General features: G+C 44.7%; 3 protein-coding genes across 6 annotated transcripts; 1 reads left to right on the plus strand and 2 right to left on the minus strand.

Annotated features, from left to right (window-relative positions):
- The first annotated feature begins 132 nt into the window (after positions 1-132).
- LOC144128745 (coiled-coil domain-containing protein 169-like) lies at positions 133-10,870 on the plus strand. Of its 3 annotated transcripts, none has more exons than XM_077662402.1 (7): positions 133-285; positions 349-434; positions 531-644; positions 2,173-2,219; positions 2,823-2,921; positions 3,018-3,172; positions 10,661-10,870. In XM_077662402.1, the coding sequence occupies exons 1-7, from the start codon at positions 212-214 to the stop codon at positions 10,680-10,682; spliced, it is 597 nt and encodes a 198-aa protein (XP_077518528.1). In that variant the 5' UTR covers positions 133-211; the 3' UTR covers positions 10,683-10,870. The 3 variants fall into 3 exon arrangements, with proteins under 3 accessions (XP_077518528.1, XP_077518526.1, XP_077518527.1); XM_077662400.1 differs by lacking the exon at positions 10,661-10,870 and adding an exon at positions 4,547-4,862; XM_077662401.1 differs by lacking the exon at positions 10,661-10,870 and adding an exon at positions 4,562-4,862.
- Positions 10,634-14,903, minus strand: ND-B14.5B (NADH dehydrogenase (ubiquinone) B14.5 B subunit). Its single transcript, XM_077662405.1, has 3 exons — positions 14,690-14,903; positions 14,138-14,281; positions 10,634-10,755 (listed from the first exon to the last, which is right to left on the minus strand). The coding sequence occupies exons 1-3, from the start codon at positions 14,886-14,888 to the stop codon at positions 10,706-10,708; spliced, it is 393 nt and encodes a 130-aa protein (XP_077518531.1). The 5' UTR covers positions 14,889-14,903; the 3' UTR covers positions 10,634-10,705.
- Positions 14,904-15,353: 450 nt separating this feature from the next.
- Positions 15,354-18,661, minus strand: Dsp1 (Dorsal switch protein 1). Of its 2 annotated transcripts, none has more exons than XM_077662375.1 (4): positions 18,541-18,661; positions 16,674-17,000; positions 16,365-16,539; positions 15,354-16,216 (listed from the first exon to the last, which is right to left on the minus strand). In XM_077662375.1, exons 2-4 carry the CDS (start codon positions 16,970-16,972, stop codon positions 16,067-16,069), a joined length of 624 nt encoding a protein of 207 aa, XP_077518501.1. In that variant the 5' UTR covers positions 16,973-17,000; positions 18,541-18,661; the 3' UTR covers positions 15,354-16,066. The 2 variants fall into 2 exon arrangements, with proteins under 2 accessions (XP_077518501.1, XP_077518500.1); XM_077662374.1 differs by having other exon boundaries at positions 18,474-18,602.
- Positions 18,662-19,330: the final 669 nt, after the last annotated feature.

The following is a 19,330-nucleotide window of genomic DNA, read 5'->3' on the forward strand; positions in this document are numbered from 1 at the left end:
TATACTCATTAAAATAAATATATATATTTTTTTCAATTCAATATATGTTTATTTTTTATATTGCTGCATATTTGTTTTTATTTTTGCAATTAAACCGCACAAACGTTTCCTAGCAACAAGCACCTTGGCAACGATAGTCACGTCAACAAACAGTCCCGGCGCTACCCGTGCGTTTAAAACGTAGACAACGTAGACACGTAGCATTCTCAAGATGAGACTTTCCCCCGAAATAGATGCTGAAATCAAGCGTCTTAAGGCGGAGATTGAAAATGAGGAAAAAATGAAGTATGATTTCCCCGTTGTTGTGAAAGAACCAGCATTTGATGCTTTATACCGATCTTTTTACAGACACATGCTGGAACAGAGCATCAATGACCTCTGCAAGACTGTGGAATCCTTGGAAGTTCAGTCGCAAAGCGCCGACGTCAGCGATGGTTCGTGATTCAGTGCGGTCTATGCGGCTTGTAGTTTTTTCACTTCATTATGTTTCTGACCACCCTGTTGTTGACCTTTTATTCATTTTTGTGCAGAGGATGAATGGAAGGTGCGTTATTACACTCAGGTTGAAGTGAACGAGCAGCTTGAGCACCAGCGTGACTGGTTGAGGAGCAGGGCAGAAGCAGCTCGCGTGAACAACAAAGAAGGTAAAAAATGATATGTAACAACAAGATAATAACAATAACAGCTAGGACGCGTCACGTGAACTATTTAGCGCCTTTACACGAATAAAAAAACAATTCATTACTGAGATGAGCTGAAAAAAGTCAACAGACATGTTTTCGATTAATAGACAACAAAATGCTAATTGTTTCCCTAGAAATTTTTAGGGACCATAGCGACACGACTGAAATGCATGAGCGGTCGCCGTTGCGATAACTACGCTCATTGGCCACACGCAGATGTCATTTCAATTTCTACTTTACATTCGTAGGCCCCTGGGAGTCCTCGTACCACTCTTGGCGCAGTGGTGCAGCGGTTAAGCGATGCGCCACCACCCTGCGATGGTAGATGCTTCCATCGGCAGTGCTTGTGTGACCCAGGTTGCTTTTCCTGGACAACTTCTCGCAACCGATCATTAATTTAACTGCCACCTGCTACAGTGGGCAGCTTGCTCACAATCCGGTGGGCAGAGCTTCACTTTCTCCGCTACATGTCCCCTCTAATGCTCACACATTAAAAAAAAAAAAAGCTACGATCTTAAAAGCTGGTGTAAGATTTTTATACCCCATACTTGCCGGCATTCATATAATGTACGAGCAGTGACGTGCTCCACTGAGGTACGCACTCGCACGTGCTTTTTCAGCCTGCACATTTTCACTGGCATATGTATATATATATAGTAATCGTCAGGATCAATACCTTTGCTGCAGCACTCACGTGAACATAGGTACAAAATCCTGTGGTAAATAATACTTCGAATATCGGTACAGTGCACGAGTGGCTGCTAGGTTGCAGTTTGTTTTATGTTGTTCTCACCTATGTCTGTAATAAGCGCCATGCTTCACACAAAGCAAATATTAGTGCAAAAGCACTCATAGGCTCACCAACACCTACCAAGAACCTTGTCACTATATGTATGTTCACTGTAAGTAGGTACATACGATGTTGTGCCGTTGCCCAGCAACCCGAGCTTATCCGAATTACTCGGGTAAGTTCGGAGGAGCATCATGCCAGCTGCGTGAAAGGTTTCTCAGGAAGAGCTACATGGGTAGCATAATTCCTACCGGTGGCTGTGGTAGAAATAGCCACCCTTCAGGGCCGTGGCGCATCTCTTAACTGCTGCACCACTGAGCAGGTAGTGGTATGAGGACTCGCTGCCACCTATGCGTATTAAGTACAGAATGTTTACATATATAGGCATTAACCCACTAAAGATATCACGTCATACCCTTAAGGCGGAACTTAAGTGCCCCCTCCACTTGAAGAATGAACACCTGCTTTCGCACATCTACTCGGTTTAACTTCGTTAAACCCTTACCAATTCTTTTTTGCCACATTGTACCTTTGTCCTTACGCCATTTAATTTTACAGTTGATGACAGATAAAAGCTGTTGCAAAAGCAACATGATGATACTGGTAGGGCAGTTGGTAGCCATGCACCAAATCACTAGTGTTTTTTGAACACTTGCAGTGTGCGATTTTCCTATAAAGTTATTTTCACTTTTTATGCAGGCCTGACAGAGTATCTTGCAGATCTTGATTTGGACAGCTTGACAGAGGCAAGTTACTTTGGTACAGTGGAACCATTCTAGCTGGTGAGGCTACTGTCTAAGCAGGGTCGTTTTGATAACTTTACTGACCATGAGACTTCAACCGAAGTTTCACACAGTGACAAAGGTAGCCACCGCAAAAGGTGAGAGCATCGATTAGGAACCAGCAATCTGCCATTCTGCCATGAAATAATCTCTGCACTTGAAGAAGGAGCTCTGTGCTACGAGTGTTACAATAGAAGCATTAGTGCAGTAAATGCAAATTTAGTTTTAAACATAAAAGACATAATTTGACATAAGTTTATTGCTTTCGTTGCACTTTTACATGTACTCTACAAGATAGCGCCTCCTCTGTTCTATACAAGGCAATATTAAGAATCCCTGAGGCTATGTGTGTATTGAATGGTGCTGATCTCTTTTTCTAATTAAAGGGCGTGCCCTTGAGTTGATACAGTGCTATGACATGATCACTAGGAGGCGTACAAAGCCCTATCATGGTGTTTTTCAAAAGTTTCTTGGCCATTAGGCAGGTATCAAAAGACCCTGATGTAAGTTACCTTGCTAGAATGAGTAGTCACCGTCGGGTGTCACCTTCATTTCTTTCACATTCAGAACCAGTTGGTACGCTACTTGAAGCAGCTGGAGAAAGACAGGAATGCTGTGTACAATGAAATAAGAGACACAGAGTGGAAATTAGATCAAGAGTCAAAGGTACAGCTGGCCTTTCTGATTTACTACCCCTGAAGTACTTTACATTTGGTGTGCATCTGTTATCTCAGTTCTAATGATGTGATTATTTTGTTTCAGGCATTTCACAAGTTCAATGACACCAGGAAGGCATACATGACTGAGATAACCGATGCAATGCTCAATCTGGAATCACTCCGAAACCGCATTAAGATAGTTGATATGGCTGATCCTAACCCGCTGTTAGGCAAATGCCCGAGACACCTTAAGTACCTGTAAGTATCAATTGCTGCTGGCCAGCTGCAGTGCTACCTTTGAACTGCGCCTGCTAAATAGGTGCTACACAGTCAGCCTGGACTCGCATCATTTTGGTTGGCCGAGATGTTGGAGCACATATCATGCATGTGCCCTGCAGAGCTCTTTCCCTGGCTCACATCAACAGATGGCTTCTGTTGAAGAACACAATTTTTTGGCCTTCGGTCCAGAAGGCCCTGGTAGCAAATTCTGTGTCAGGCTACTAGAAGGCAGTGAACTGTATTCATGAGTTTAGGAATGCTGCTTTGTTGCAAGCACCTAATGGAGTATGTCCACTCTGTTTCCACCACAATTCTTCCTTGCTTCTTTCAATGTACTCCCTTTCATTGAGAAAAGTAGACTAGGACTTTACTTTCTGTCATTAACTCTGCCTTTCCTGTGCTAATGGATTTTATTGGTATTTCATTTGCTGCAAAAGGATATGGTTCTGCTGTGCAAGTTTCTTTTAACTACTGGAGCTCAAATAAGCATCTTGCTTCACAAAAGGTTACAATAAGTTTGCACGTTTGTATGGCAGTGAAAACCACCTATTTTGTGTGATAACCTGGACACACATTTCACAATGCATTTTTCTAGCCAACGACCTAAAGTTTTACTTTTTGCATTTCAAGCAACCACTTTTGGAGGTCTTCCTCAGCGCTTCCCACCTGTGCTGACATCGTTCGTTCCTACGAGAAACATTCCTTTCAGAGCCCTTTCTGCACAGTTTCATCAATACTACACTAAGTGATCACTGCTTTGCATGGCTAGGCATTCTTCGCTGCACTCACCAAAAGGATTCATGTTGTTTTAGAACCCATTTTACCACACTGTTACTTACGTGATTTATCTCCTATATTGCTTCAAAATCATCCAAGCTGGTGATAGGCATCTAACAACATGCATAGTTTCATTCTCTTCAGCAACGCAAAGCAGCAGACATATAGTAGTGACTACCAAGTTCACTACCGATTCCAAAGCTCTTTTCCACTGGCTTTAACTCGTGTCTCGAGCGTGAATGCATTTACCAAACAGTCACGACTACCTGAGCTTGTGCATTCAATTGCCTTTATACTGCCTGCCAAGTTCACTCAAGATGATGTCACGCCTGAATTTCAAGCATCCTTGTCTAGACCAAATGTTCTTATAGACCTTTTCACAAACAGGTTCACGGGCGTATTGGGCACTGGACTGTGCTCGTAGTACACGAAAAAGTTGACGATTTAGCTCCCCCACGTTCTCCCAGCAGCTCAGAAAAAGGTTTTCCCAAGGGTCATGATAAGGTTTATACAAGGTCAGGGTTAACGGAACACTGTAAACCCTGTTAACAAAACTCGTGACGTTAATGCTAGCAGATGCACATCCCGCAGCAACATCCTGCCGGACCAGAGGATCATCGACCCACGCAAGGGCCCCATCCGCAAAACTGCAGCTGTCCGCAGCTTGCCCAAGCTGGCCTCCCCACCGGATTCACCTCCACAAGAAGACATCACAGAGCAGGGGGCATCCTGCAGTCCACAGAATTAACACTCTCTGACCCTTGTGTTATTCATCACCTTAATTAGTCAGGCATTGGTTGAAAAGCACATGTTCGTGAAGCATCAACTAATATTAGTCCAATGTATTTAGGGGAAACCCCCAGCGAGAAGTAGATTTCAAAAAGGGCGAAATTACTCAATAGCATCCCCTTACCAGGATGCATTTTTCAGCTGCAAAGCTTCCAAGAAAGCAATATAGCTTTCTGCTGTAACCGTATGGCTGTGCTCGGATGCATGCTAATAAGTAAATACTCACCAACTAACACTACAGGCTAGATTAAACAGCACATATTCTGGGCAGGTGTCTTGTCTGATCACACTTTGGCCTGCATATAGTTTGTGTCAGAGTTAAATTGTCCAACTGACAGGACAGTTGTATTGTGACCATTACCGATTCACATCACACTCCTAAATAAATGAATAAACAATGCTTGCTGTTCGTGATGCACACAAGCTATTGTGGAGGAAAGTAGAGAGATGTTTCGCAACACACAGCACTCGATTAGCCCATGCCAACATTTTGCCATAAATTGCATGTTCAAATAAATTACACAATCCTCTGTCTAATGCCCTTTTCAAGCTACATTTTCTTTCATAGTTATTATATTTCAAAGCTGAAAGTCTTACTGGCACTTCTAGCATCATAGTCAGTGTCCAAGAAAGGTTCAGTTTCAGCTTGAGAATGCATTGGATGCAGCCATTTTTATTGCCAATGTATAAATAACTCCAAAAGCTTTTAGTCTTCAACAAATAATGCTGTGACAATATGCGTGCATCTGAGAGAGTTAAATGTAATAACTTAATCAGAGTCACTAGGCTTCTGATTTTAAGCTTAAGCTGTGCTGCAAACCACAGTAGCTGCATAATATGTAGTGAATGTGCATTTCTAACAGAGTGCATGTGTTAGTTGTTCATGCAAATGAATAGACTACAAAGCAGCCTTGTTTATCTGTGAGGTTGTCTGTTCTATTTTCTCAGTGATCTTTGTTAGTGTAAAGAAAGAGTAAGTATGTGTTTGCCTCCATACAAACCGTTTTTTAAATGCGGCAGCACTTCTGGTACATGCAACACATAAGCACTGGCTTGCCAACAGTGAATCCTCAAAAGTTAGAACCCACAGCAACGTACAACTTTAAAGATGGGGCAAAGCTTCATGGTTAGTTCCCGACACTGTCTGGCCCATTCAATTTATTTGCTGCTAATGCAGCAAATGCCACAGAAAAGTGATGCAGAGTGGCAGCTCCTGATGAATCCAGTACGGTGCCGATGTGTTTTAGAGCTGAAGGCTAATCAACACTCCACACGTGTCCGCCACATTGATAGTGTTGATTATACCTACAGATAAATCCAGTAGACTAGATACTCCACAGTTGTGCTCATAAATAGGACCACACTGACCGGAGTCTTGCTGGAATACGAAAACCTGTCAGAATGTTTAAGATGTGCTACAACATACACTGTTTTTTTTTTCATCTTGCCTCCTGTCAAGTGCAAATGCCGATAATGTGACATGATGCCTTTATACAGCAGGACCAGGACTAACACTGGTAAATGTCCACCGATTAGCGTCTTCACTTGTTTCCTTTTCTCTCTCCTTTAACAGCTGGCTAAAGCCATGTGCACTACAAAGACTCAAGTGCTGCTCTGGAGAAAATGCATTTCATTTTTTAAGTTTGCTTTGAGACAGCATGTTGTGGCATGGAAAGCATTTCATGTAAGCACACTTAGTGACAGTTCCATTCCAACTTACTGCAATGAAGCCGTGCAGGCGACCTTTAATTTTGCCTCAGAGCAGTATTACAGTTAATTCAGTATTGTGTGCACTCTGAGCTTGACAGATTTTTAATGCGAAAGCATTACTAGTCCCATTATGAGAAAATGCTGGCAGTGTGAGTGTGTGTGTCTGTGTACTTGCAGATGGTGCAGAAAATCTCAGCGATAGCAAGAAAAATAGGGTGATGTCATCAAGCGGCTGTATGATGCACATAGCAAGCCAAGCACTACCACTTCAGACAATCCTATACATATCGGTCATCAATATATACTAGCCATTGGTCAACCTCCATGTGATGCCAGTGTTCCCGACAACATTCGTACCAAAATTATGACACAACCATTTGTCATACAGCGTTCCGGGTGGTGTCATTCGATTTCTCATAGAAAATAGCTTACACGTGCTAGTCAAGTCGGAGGCTAGCTTACGATAGGGATTTGAACCGATGACATATGCACCTTCAATTGTGTGCCTTCCCAAACTCTTTACCCCTTTCCTTAAAGGTGCACTAAAGAGGAATCTGAACTGGTCTTTTTACCGCGTAGTTCTGGGCATTCTTAGAAACTTCGAATTATTGTCCTGTGCGGCCGATTGCCCTAATAAATCGGATTAAACGTCCTGGCTCCCGCCTTTTTTTTTTTAACTCAACACGGTAGGTAGGAGGAGTCAACCAACGCATCAGCCAGTCCCGTGGTGGCTTGCCACTCTGCCATCGGCGGAGTGATACGTAAATCAAAGAGTCCACGTGCATTTTTATTTCCGTGGGCCTAATTTGCGGCTATATTGCCTGTGGCTGAAACTGTTTATTCATAGAAACCTAAAAAACAAAATAAAAGCGAAGCCGCCACTGGACTGGCTGAAAGGCACTTCATGCGTTGTGTGACTCCGCCTATATACCGCGTTGAGTTAAAAAAAAAAGGCAGGAGCCGGGATGTTTAACCCGATTTAATTAGAGCAATCGGTCCCACAGGACAATAATTCGAAGTTTCTAAGAATGCCTGGAACTGGAACGTGTAGATAGAGTTCCTGCAGTAAAAATACAGGCGTCCACCGGGCTGAGAGACAGTTACTGCGCCATTTCCTTTCCTCAAAAACCAATTTTCATATCAAAATTGTGATGCAAATATTTGTGGTACAGTGTTTTGTGTGGTGTCATAGGCTTCGCATGTGTGTGGGTGGTGTGTGTGCGTGTGGGCAGGCGTCGACGCACCCAAAAACAGTAATGCTTTCGCATTCCCACATGTAAGCAGTCTTAAGTGTCTGTGCCGATTTTTTTTCCAACTGTACATAACACCCGAATGTTACCATTTTATATGTTACCAGGGTTGAATTCAGCACCAAGATCTGTACTACAATGCCTCACTATAGTCTGACACAATTCAAGAACGCAGCGGCAGGTGCCCTTCAAAGGCAGCCCTCCAAACAATGGCGTCGACCGATTTTCACGAGGCCACAGTTAGTCCGATTAAACCACGGTTAATCCTCTTTCATCTATCACCCCCATGATGTCATGCTAACAGGCTTAAAAGGATTAACCACGAGTCCACGATATGATGAGAATCGGTCGACGCCATTGGCTGGAGGGTCTCCTCTGAGGGGCATTTCCCACTATGTTCTCGAGTTGATCCAACTAAAGCAGAAACTTGGCAGCGAGCACAATTCGGTTGTGAGAAGACTACACAAACTATAGCACATGGACAGCATATGAAGACGGCAATTACAACTGTTCGCCACAAAACAAAATTTGCCTCATGTAGCAGCAAAATTAATTTATCACCAATCTTCATATCATCAGGAAAGCAGCTAATATAATTTGAAATACTGGGCTACACTAATTGTTTGGCAAGATAAGTTCATTTGCAATAATACGACCACATGAACCTTCAGGTAAATGAACATATTGCCCAATATGCTGCATGCCTTTAAAGGCACAGAGGTGAATTTTCATTTTCCTCGCCCTGCAAAATAGCCTAGTGCTTAACGTCACTGGTTAAAAAGAGCAGCTCGACGACACAAGACGACGCTAAAGGTGCGGGTTTATGATGCTTGGAGCGCGTAAATTTCAGCTCGGCAAGCATCCACTATTGTTCTTGCCGATGTCCAAACGACAAAGGTGCTGCTTGATTTCTTCCAGCGATCCATACACAACCAAACGCATCACCACCTCACAAAGCCTTCTCATCAGAAGTGTCGGTAAAGGTCACTGAAAGAAAATGTCGCTTCTCCTTCACGCTACGTATTCTCCCTTTGAAAACCAACCAGTTCCAAGTGGGGCTTTGACAAAGGAGGCAAAGGACTTTTCACAATTGCAAAATCTTCATGGAGCATGCATTTCTGTGTGCTGATTCCAAATATACCATTTAATTTCATGTAAAACAGTTCTTGAGCACATATGTATTATAGGTATATGGAAAGGTTCTTGTCATAGACTTTAAAGTAATTTTGCAGCAGGGAATTTGCCAAAATGCATGGAATGGGTGAGGTGCGTTTTCTGATTCAGCGCAGAGGATCATGGGAAAGTCGTCTGCTACCGCTACTTCCGGTTCCAAATTTCACCCCCTTCTGGCTGGCTTCACAGCAGTCGCTGTGTTAGTATCGTTGCATGACATCGACTCTGCTATGCTTCGTCGTGTTTTTTCGCACGAAATGCAATCAAAATAATGTAAATGGTAGGAGGCTTTCTATGCGTATGCAGTGCGATCTGTTGAGACGGGCTGTGTGCACAATGGCATGTATGGATAGCTTGCTAGCCCACTTGCAGCTCTTACATGCTGTGATGAAAATACATCTATCGCCTGCTAAACTGCGCACGTTTCAGCCCTTCGCTGCCATCATAGTGCGGCGAAAAAAAAAACAAATATATAATGACTGATGGGATAAATTAGTTCAACCGACTGCCGTGCATACGCAGGACAGCCAGCCTATGCAAGCATATTATAAACACGACAAAACACTCCTACCTTTCGTTATTGTCAATTTCTGCACTTAGGACACATTCATACGCTACACGTGCAAATCTTGCGGTGCTGCTGTGCAATAAGCGGTGTCGCAGCACAAATAAATTAGTGAATAAACGGTGCATGCATGCACGGCAATTGCTCCGGCGTCCGCTTCGGAAACGCACCTCACCTATTGGTTTTCTTGATATTAAAGAATGCAGTAAGGGAAAAATTAGCAGCCTGCCTATCATAGAACTTATGTTATAAGGTTTTGAAGCCACATCAGGAATGGGAAAAAAAAAAAGCTTACAATAAAAATTTGCACATCACATTATATATATGTATAAGGGCTTGTTTTACTTGAAATTAAATGGCATATATGAAATTGGCACACAAAAATACAAGTTTCCCAGAGATTCCATGATTGACACTCCATAAAAATTTTCAGTCGAGCAGCCTCTACTAGGCGGTCCATAATTGTAGAATGACCTGCAACATAACATGTCGCACAGTGTGCCTCCTGCACTGTGCGACTTTTCCTACAAACCTAACTAATTTTGATACAGCATTCCCCACTGAATAGCATAGTACTTATGGCAATTTGTACAGGGCCCTACTCAGTGAGCCATGCAGCATTTTCATCAGTGCAGCAATTTACTCAGCCTTCAAAAATCCCAAGGCTTTCAAGTCATGAACAGAAGTCCAGGTTTTAATGAAACCAGCCAAGAGAAAGCAAATGCTCAGTGCAGGAGTGCTAAAGCACAACTATATGCAGCTTCTAAAGCCCAGCCAACCATCTAGCATACAAATCAACTGGGCCAGCTGGACAAATAGACTGCATCATTGATGGCTATTCAGTTCATATTACAATGGGCTAGGTTTCAAGTTTTATTAAATGGAGTGCATTAATGGTGTCTAAATTTGCGTAACGGACAGGTTACCATACCAAAAAACACTTCATAAAAGAAAACCTAGATGAAATAAACTTCAATTGTCATGTAAATAGCACAGAACTACATAAATTTTCAAAATTTTTGTTTAAAGCTACATACACATTCAGCCATAGAATTTATGCTGTCTTGACTCCAGAAAGCTCTGTCTGCATTGCAGACATCATACCATTCCCAAGTTACCACAATACAATGCTCAAAGAGCAACCCTTTATTTTTTCCAAAATTGACTTTGCACACGTGCTAAAACAGAAAATTTTATTTCTAGAAAACAAACTACAAACATGTAGGAGGAAGGCTTGACAGCACTAATTCATCTGATTGGCAGCCAGGTTTCAAGGACATCCCGGTACTTCTTTCGCTCTGAAAGGCAAAACCAAAGCCATAATATGGAAATGAGGAGAAAAGAAAAAAGCCTGAACAGCACATAAGAACAGATGTGCACAACAAACAACCAGCCAATAAAATGTGAGCTCCAGAGGCGTCCGCTGCAACTCCCTTAGTGTGATGGACTTTTGCTACTCACACAAAGCTTGGGGTGTATACAGGAGCCATGGAATGCAGATGAGCTTTACATCACCAAAGACTATTGCTAGCTCAATGCAAGTGCTTAATAATACCAGATGAAAGCTGGGCGCACATGGAGGAACAGAAGAACGAACACACATGCATAGTTCTTTTGTGTGTGTCCAATTTCGCTGTGTGCAGTCTTTCATCATGGATCTACGCCAACTCCTTGCCTAGCAACTCTGCTAACGAGGCCTCTACTGAGGACCTGGATGCATTCAAACATCTGATCACTAAATGTACTTTTGTATAGCCCGATATCAAGTGATGCAAGTGAGTGCAACAGAAATCCAATGCTGGCAAAACTGAGAAGCCATAAGAAATATTTGCAAGGAACAGTTATTTATGCCTACATTAACCAGCCCCTCAACTCCAGACTGGCAACTACCACTCTGATGGCCCTTTACAGGTCCTGTAACTTGTGGGGACCTGCCCTGCAGCCCCCTGTGTTTGCTTTCCCGCGAGGCACCGTGCAGCAGCAGTCTCACCCCGAGGATGAACGCATTCCCTTGTCAGTTACATTAACTGGCAAGAGAGGGCGCCAGCGTCGCTGCGCGGGAGACTGCTGAAGCCCGCCCGCGGGAGATGGGGGCTTCGGCAGGGATGGTCGGCGCGGGTGGACGTGTCTCTCGCGGCTCCGCTCTTCGCCTGCGGGGCGAGGAAGTGACGGGGAGACAGGCTCCCGTGCTCGTCCCGTCCGGCCTTCGGAGTATATATCCCTTGCCCTAGTGCGGGCGAGCATTCGCTCGGAACCTTGCTGGTGAGTCGGACGACCTTGATTCATTAGCGTACCTTTTTGCTAGCTGGCGTTATTGTTGCTGTAGCAATAAATGCCTGTTTGTGTCAGCCAATGTGTCGTTCCTTTGTTCCCTCAGAGCAAGGCCCGCCGTGGTCGGTGAGCGCTCGGTAGCGTATGCGATCACGGGGTGGGGTCCGGGCGGCTTTGAACCGTGTCAGCCGCGATTAAGCGGGGAGAAACTACTTATCTCCCCAATACAACCCCACAAACTATGCAACAAGTGGCCAGGAAGGTGATGCATGAATCTCATAAGTCGACAGACCAAATGAGCTTTTGATGGCGGCTGAAAAATTTAATTCAACAGACTTGTGCTGTCACATTGAGGCCAGATATGCACATGGACAAGATAAAATAAAACTGTCATTTCTTTACAAGGAGGCTTTTAAAGGGGTGCTTCAGCGCTTTTGAACATCGTAAACGAACTCGCCTGGTAATTAGGTAGTTTTAAATTCAGCTAAATATTAAACCGTGAGTCCACACAAAAATGCAAAATTGAATTCAAAAGTTGGCTTGCTCCTTCCTCAGACTTTTAAAAGTGCCCTCCTCATATAATGCATCTAGGTGTATATATTATAAAACGGCTATTCTTCAGACCCCTTCATGCATCACACTAACGTTATGCAGGAACTAGAACGAAACTGAATCTAAAATAATGAATAGGTGAAACATGGCCACATAGCACTGGCAGTCTGGCCAATTATTTATTTATTTCAAATACCCTCATGGCCCGGCGAGCATTATTGAGGTGAGTGGAACAAGAAACACAGATAACAGGAAATTAAAATACGTTCATGGGTTACAGCATACATACTGCACTGCACTGAGTTGTACATATTTCAGGAATTGTGCACATCCATGGAAAGCTGCAGGAAAAAAAAAACGAAAAAAGAAAACAAGAACTAACAGATCACAAAACTACAAATCAACAAAACAGAGTTCATGTGGGACTGCGAACCGAAGGGCACACACATCATGAACAAGAAATGCAGACGAGATCATTGGTGAGTGCCACATCTGCTGGCAAGTGATTCCACTCGGATGATGTAGTTGGGATGAAAGAATTTAAGCGAGCGGTAGTGTGACAAGGTGGAACGCCCACTTTGCGAGAATGGTCAATGCGCGATGAAACTATGTGTGCCGTTACTGGAAGTAGCTGCTTTGCAGGATAAATAAAAAAGTGAAAATAGGAAAAATTCTGGTCGATTTGCATAGTTAGGCCAAATGTGAATTAGGTGCGCTAGCAGTTCGATTTTCACTTCGGTCCTGGTGTTCAGATCCAGTGCTCACGGATCGCAGTTGTTCAGATAGTGATAACGGGCTAATGTCCATATATACAGAATTGGTCATTGTCTACATTCATAAAGTCCTGGGAGTCTTCCTACCACCCCTGGCGCAGTAAGTCGAGAGATGCGCCACTGCCCTTCTATGGCAGGCACTGCCATTGGTGGGGCTTGGGCTGGGATCCAGGTAGCTCTTCCCGAGCAGCCTCTCACGATTAACTGAGCTGCCGTCTGACACGGTGGGGAGAAGAAAAGGTACAACGGTGGCGAAAGGCTTATTTCGATTCCCAATACCCTGCTTCCATGCATTCAAAACATTCTTGCTGAAAGAGATTTATAAGCAATGTCCTTTTTAAGTGTCACACCACACCTTTTTTTAAGTGTTTCGAGGCCAGGCAAAGGCTGAATGCAACTATAAAATATGCACCAATGTCATGCTCTTGAATCAAAGCTCTAACCCACATTCGAGCTATTTTTAAAATATTTTTTCTTTGCAGAATGGGACAATACACATCAACATCAGCCTAATTACGTCCACTGCAGAAAAAATACCACTCCCATATCACTTTAATTACACAATACAGTAGACATAAATCGCTGCAAATGACTTTTGGTTTCAGCATGCACAAGTGTTTAGATCTAAACAGGTGCACTGCTGCCCCTAACGAGGCTATTTTTCTTCATTTGCGTAGGTGTTTCACCTGGAAACAATATCCGAAAAACATGTGTACCTTGCAGAGCTTCAACACAACGCCGAAAGTTGGGTGCTTGTCTGCCTCGTCTTGTCCCTCCTTCATGTTACCTTTGCACTATTTTTCATCATGCTCCTACACAAGGCTGACAACGCAAGCTTCTAGCATGCTGCACCAACAATCTGCACTTCTATCGCACTAGCTGCACATAACTCTGTCATATGCTTTGGTTATTCATTGCTGAAAGCCTCAATATGCCGGTTAGTCACTGGCCTGATCACTGCCACAGTTGTCTAGCAGTGACAATTGGCCAACTGGAAATGACTGGTCAGCACAGCCTGTAAACTCTCATACAAGTGAGTGGCAAGTAAGGAGCACACATAAGCTTCGCACAGCTGACAACTTACCGGGTTCGGGAAAGTCCTCCGGGTGCAGCATTATGTAGTGACGAAGGGCAGCATCTCTCTCCTGAGCTCGATGTTCGAAGAAGCGATGGAAGCCAGCTCCAGCAGCACCAGACAAAATCATGCAGGAAATGTGCTTCTGGAGCCCTGCGGAAAGAAACGTAGTACAGGTCAAGCACTCTGCGAGAGAAAATACGGACAAATCAAGAAACGGACGACGCGTGACCGCCTGTGGCGCAGAAACCCCACCTTAGAGAAGAGCCCCACACCCACCCTAGGAAGAAAGCAAGAAAAGAAACGCAGTGCGTACTCATTTATCGACCGGCACCGACTGCTCTAACAGTTTCGAATGCCGACGGCCATGCGAATCTGGTGCTCAACGCGTAGTACTTACATCCACTGATGCCGATCGTGGGTAAAGGATCGCGACTGCTCAAACGAAGCCCGTAGCGAGCGCGCTACAGAGACCCAATATGAATTCTAGGTTGAACTTTCAGGTGCACCGTTAATATTTCAAGGGCAAAAGTGCTCGGGTGAACGATGCAGCGAACTTACCACTGAACGTCGGCTTCCTCATGAACCTGTTTGACACGCACGCCGCGATTCCGCCGAACAAGGCAGGCACACCCCAGTACCAAAAACGTGTGATGAACACTTCATGTTCATTTTCCGGTGAAGGACGGAATAAATTCTCGTAATACGGAGAAAGCTGGCCGTACTTCGTCTCGCCCTCCATCTCGTCTGCGGTCGACATCTACTGCATGTAATGGAGTAACAGAAGACCCTCTCTCTCGGAGCATGGATATATCAAAGTGGTGATGATGATGATATTGCGAGCTTTTTTTTTTTTTCTTGAGTGGGGTGGCTTTTTTTCAGCGAGGTGGCGACAACCACCATTCACGTTGCACCTTTTTAGCGCTAATTCCAGAAGCCCAGTTTCTACAACAGCGCTACGACCACGCACACATAGCTAACGTTGAACTGTGCATGGACCATCCCACGCTGGCACTTGACTGAAAACTCCAATCAGCTCGCCACTCAAAAATGAACTGGCAATGGGCGTGCATGAATTTGCGCTTAAAGCGCGAATAACGACCATTTCAGTCTCAAGAGCCCCGCACTGCCTTCATGCAGTGCCAACTACTATTCGAACCTCATTGCTACGATGCTACATTGTTAACTGTCAGTGTGGTACTGTCCATCACGGAGAACAAACAGAGACGTGCTAAATGTCTTTATTGAAAGTCATTGATACAAAAAACAGTCACGCCACTAAAATGAGTGTCTTGTCGGTAGCAATGACGAATGAGCAAAGGAGGTGAATAATTATAGCAATGAAGTATGACAAACAGAACGCAACTGAAGACCCGGGACAGTACATGTGGCACCGGAAATTAAAACCCTTATGGGCCAGCAAAAGCCTCGGGGAAAAAAGTATATACAGGCTCACACATCTGTGCAAAAAATACAACGGCAATCCCAAAGCTTACAACGCGGCTATGTGATCTTCAAGATGGGCGAGAGGCGGTCTTGTCTCACTGTATATAAGCCAATGATGACGTTCGGTTACAACTTTACAGCATTAAGTTAAAACAGCGTCTGAATGTGTCTTCACATGCTCACATGTACAAAAAGAAAGGGAAACTGCAGCCAGCAAACATGAGCGGCAGGGGAACTAACAAAAAAATGTATATAACACCCGTTTTGGGGCCCCATTAGAAGCCTGTTATCCGCTTTTAGACTAATGTATATAACCTGGGACCCAGAAAAAAAAAAAGAATGCGCAAGTGAACCAAAGTAACAGTAATCAAGAATCGGCAAACAAAAGCTATGAACACAAAGTGGTGCAGCCACATGGGCAGACCTCAGAACAAGAAATAAAACAAGGGGCGGATGGGAGGAAACAGAAAATGAAGTGTATGCTGAAGAGTCTCAATCTTCATCATCGTCGTCCTCCTCAGCATCCTCAGCCTCATCTTCTTCCTCCTCTTCCTCATCATCGTCATCCTCGTCCTTCTTCTTGGCCTTGTCCTTTGGAGGAGAAGCTCCCTTGGTCTTCTTGCCCTTGTAGGCCTTCAGTTCCTGCAAGAAGAAAACGAAGCACAATGTGTTGAAGGGAACAGGCTCCCAGCTCTACTACATACAGTTGGCTGCGCAAGAGTTGCACCAAAGATGCGGCAGGCATCAGCAAAATCAAAATTGGCTTAATGACACGACGGCTGCAACTTGCCTTCTCATAACGAGCCTTGTCCTTGGCAGCCAGGCCCTCGTACTTTGCCTTGACGTCATCGCCAACCTCATTCCATCGACGGCCCAGCTCCTTTGCCACCTCACCAACAGATGAATCTGGGTTCTCCTGGCGGACATTGGGTCTCTCATCGTTGCAGAACCAGAAGAACGCCGACCTGCAGCAGCATGTTGAGGTGAACAAGTTTAAACAGCCTCGAAGAAAAAAAATTGACCATGACCAGTAGAAGATCGAAACTGTCCACCATGCAACTACTAGTGTTTAGCTGGCAAATATTAAATGGGAACTCACAGCGGACGCTTCGGTGCGTTGGGGTCCTTTGCGCGCTTGCGCTTCTTGGACTTGTCGCCCTTGGGCGGCTTGTAATCTGCCATCTCAGAGTCGAAGCGCTTCTTGTCCTTGTCCGCCATCTGGTGGAAGCGCTTCTTTTCGCCCTCGCTCATGGTCTTCCAGCGTTCAGCGCACTTCTTGGAGAACTCGGCGAAGACCACGTTCTCGTTAGGGTGCTTTTTCTTGTGCTCTTCGCGGCAAGTCTGCACGAAGAAGGCGTAAGCCGACATCCGACCGCGAGGCTTGTCTCCTTTTCCCATGGCGAAGCTCCTGTCAGATCACAAAAACCTAGAGAGAGAGAAAGCACCCACTATTAGTGAAGCGGGTAAAATCGCCAAGCGGCTGAGCAACTGCACTCGATTTGGTACGACGAAAGAGTCGCCTGCATAACAGGGTAAGGGTTTTCAAAAGCCGAATACCAGCGGACAACAAAGCGCTGAAACACCAGGCTGAAAAAAAAAAAAAGGAGAGACCGCGCAACAACCCCGCGCTGATAGCACCTAAAGTTACCCGGCTATAGTAATAAAAAAATGAAGAAAAAAACGCGCCGCGCTTCCCCCAGGAAATCGTCTGCTTCGAATTGCTGCCGCAACCCTCTCCCACCCTCAGGGCAACTTACCTATGCCACACCTCAACAATCATTTACTTAGAGAAACAGCGAAAATATTTTAATTCAATTACTGCAGCATGGAGAAACGCGCGCCAAATGTAACATCGCCCGCGAACGCAATAAGCCCGCCTAAACGCACCGGCGAACGCGGCGGCCGCCAAGACGAGCAAGCGCGGCAATTTTCCTACTCCAGAAAAATGAAGGCAGAGCAGTTAGAATTTCCTGCGCGTGGGGCGGTAACCACGGCGAGCGAACTCTTAAAAAGCAGATGCTACTCGATAGCAGACTACAAGAAGCCAAAATACCACACAACGCCACGCAGCGCGTCTCAAGCGGCTGCCACGGGGAAGAAAATGAAGAGGCTAGACATTTACAACGAATCTGAAGCGAATTCCAGCCTGGGAAGCTGTCTACGCAGAGAAATTACACAACAGAAGCAAGCGCGGCGCGTCCCTACCTGCAGCCCGCAAGCGAGGCGCGTAATGGAAGCCAACGCGGGAGTCGCGAGCACTGTAAATAGCTATGAGCGAGGAAGAAATCCCCGTCTTCATCAATGAAAGCCCCGTCGAAATATGCCCTTGGACGTTATCATGGCTTCCCTAGCTAACACTTGCAAGCCGGGGCTCCTCGCAGCAAACTTCCCAAAAAACTTTAAGTACGCCCGGGCATAGCCGGCTTTTGCTATGGGGCAGGCGTCCCATAGAGTATATAGGAAGCATTAGGTCCCCAATGAGCGTCCGCTCTGCGTCCATAGCAAATGCATGGGCCACTGTGCAACAAAGGCTGGGAAAAAATGCCCACTTTGACGATTTTTTTAGGCTTGAAGAACGTTCCTTTTTGCACCGGAAAACTATACGCAATAAAATTTGAACCCTCAACTCTAAGTCAACAGCCTCAAAACGAGTAAAGAGCCAGCGAATTCCGCGAGAGAAATTTCCAAACAGAAGCGATCACAGCCCCTAGGCCACCATAGAAACACCATGGCGTCCATAGGCTTCCTTTGTGAGGCCTCGCCTAGCCAAGGGTTCCTACGGCCCCATAGAGTTACATGTAATACTCCGTACACAAACTTGCGAAATACGTCGTCTTACTAAATAATGTCACGATGAAAAAAAATCGCAATCATCTGCAATGATTTAGAACACACTTACTGCGCACAAGATGGAGGCTCAGAGCTATTTCGTTGCGAAGATTTGCAATAAACAAGTCGGCACTCACTGCAACGATGGCTTCCTCGGATCCTACCCACGGAGCAGAAACGCTACGCCGTTGAATTCTCGCCACAGGAAAGCATAGGAAAAGTCGTGATTGGCTGGATTTGGATTGAGCGCAAAACCTCATCCTATAGAAGCCCGAGTTGGTATCACGTGGTTAGCAATTTTGGCCAATAGTAGACAGGCGAGGCGGGAGCGCGGGAATCACGCGTGAAGAACGTTGGCGTAAGCTGCGGCGGTTGCGGCCTACAGCGGTAGCAGACGACATCGTTATGTAGGCAAAATTTACAACATCTGTTAGTTAAACTACAATTAGCGTAACGGAAACTGATAACTGCACTTACAGGCTGCCTACGCTACACATTTTTAAAAGAAAATAGCTTCCTCTAAGGCTTTATAACATTTACGTGCGGCTTATTTGCGAGTCGTAATAAATTTAACTTGTTAGTTTTTCCACGCCTTGGTTTTTCTAGCAATAAATCTCACGAACGGTAAGAAGAACGAAGATTTGTGATAATACAAGAATATGTAAAAGTCGAAAAAAATATGAAATGAACAGAATATTCAATTAAATATTAGAACACTTCCCACTGAAGCTCTAACCTAACGAAACAATGTTGTTTAAAAAGCCGGTGTACAGGAATGTAATAGTCGCATCTTACATTTTTTTTCAAAATATCAAGAGCTCTTTTATCGGCTCGGGAGTTTGTTAACGCGACGTCATCCATGGGTACGGTACTATGCAGTGTCGCCGAAGCACTTCCTATTATAATTGGTGATGAAATTTCCCAGCA

This window comes from Amblyomma americanum, chromosome 4, assembly GCF_052857255.1.
Source record: "Amblyomma americanum isolate KBUSLIRL-KWMA chromosome 4, ASM5285725v1, whole genome shotgun sequence".
NCBI classification, from domain to species: Eukaryota; Metazoa; Arthropoda; class Arachnida; order Ixodida; family Ixodidae; genus Amblyomma; species Amblyomma americanum.

Excerpts from the sequence above, each read along its gene's own strand:
- LOC144128745 (XM_077662400.1), top strand. The coding sequence starts at position 212 with ATGAGACTTTCCCCCGAAATAGATGCTGAAATCAAGCGTCTTAAGGCG. Across the intron at positions 2,922-3,017 it reads AATTAGATCAAGAGTCAAAG|GCATTTCACAAGTTCAATGA; the intron begins GTACAGCTGGCC and ends ATTTTGTTTCAG. Across the intron at positions 3,173-4,546 it reads CCGAGACACCTTAAGTACCT|ATGCACATCCCGCAGCAACA; the intron begins GTAAGTATCAAT and ends TAATGCTAGCAG.
- ND-B14.5B (XM_077662405.1), bottom strand. The coding sequence starts at position 14,888 with ATGTCGACCGCAGACGAGATGGAGGGCGAGACGAAGTACGGCCAGCTT. Across the intron at positions 14,282-14,689 it reads GAGGAAGCCGACGTTCAGTG|GGCTCCAGAAGCACATTTCC; the intron begins GTAAGTTCGCTG and ends TTCTTTCCGCAG. Across the intron at positions 10,756-14,137 it reads GGAGGACTTTCCCGAACCCG|AGCGAAAGAAGTACCGGGAT; the intron begins GTAAGTTGTCAG and ends TTTGCCTTTCAG.
- Dsp1 (XM_077662375.1), bottom strand. The coding sequence starts at position 16,972 with ATGGGAAAAGGAGACAAGCCTCGCGGTCGGATGTCGGCTTACGCCTTC. Across the intron at positions 16,540-16,673 it reads AACGCACCGAAGCGTCCGCT|GTCGGCGTTCTTCTGGTTCT; the intron begins GTGAGTTCCCAT and ends ATGCTGCTGCAG. Across the intron at positions 16,217-16,364 it reads ACAAGGCTCGTTATGAGAAG|GAACTGAAGGCCTACAAGGG; the intron begins GCAAGTTGCAGC and ends TTCTTCTTGCAG.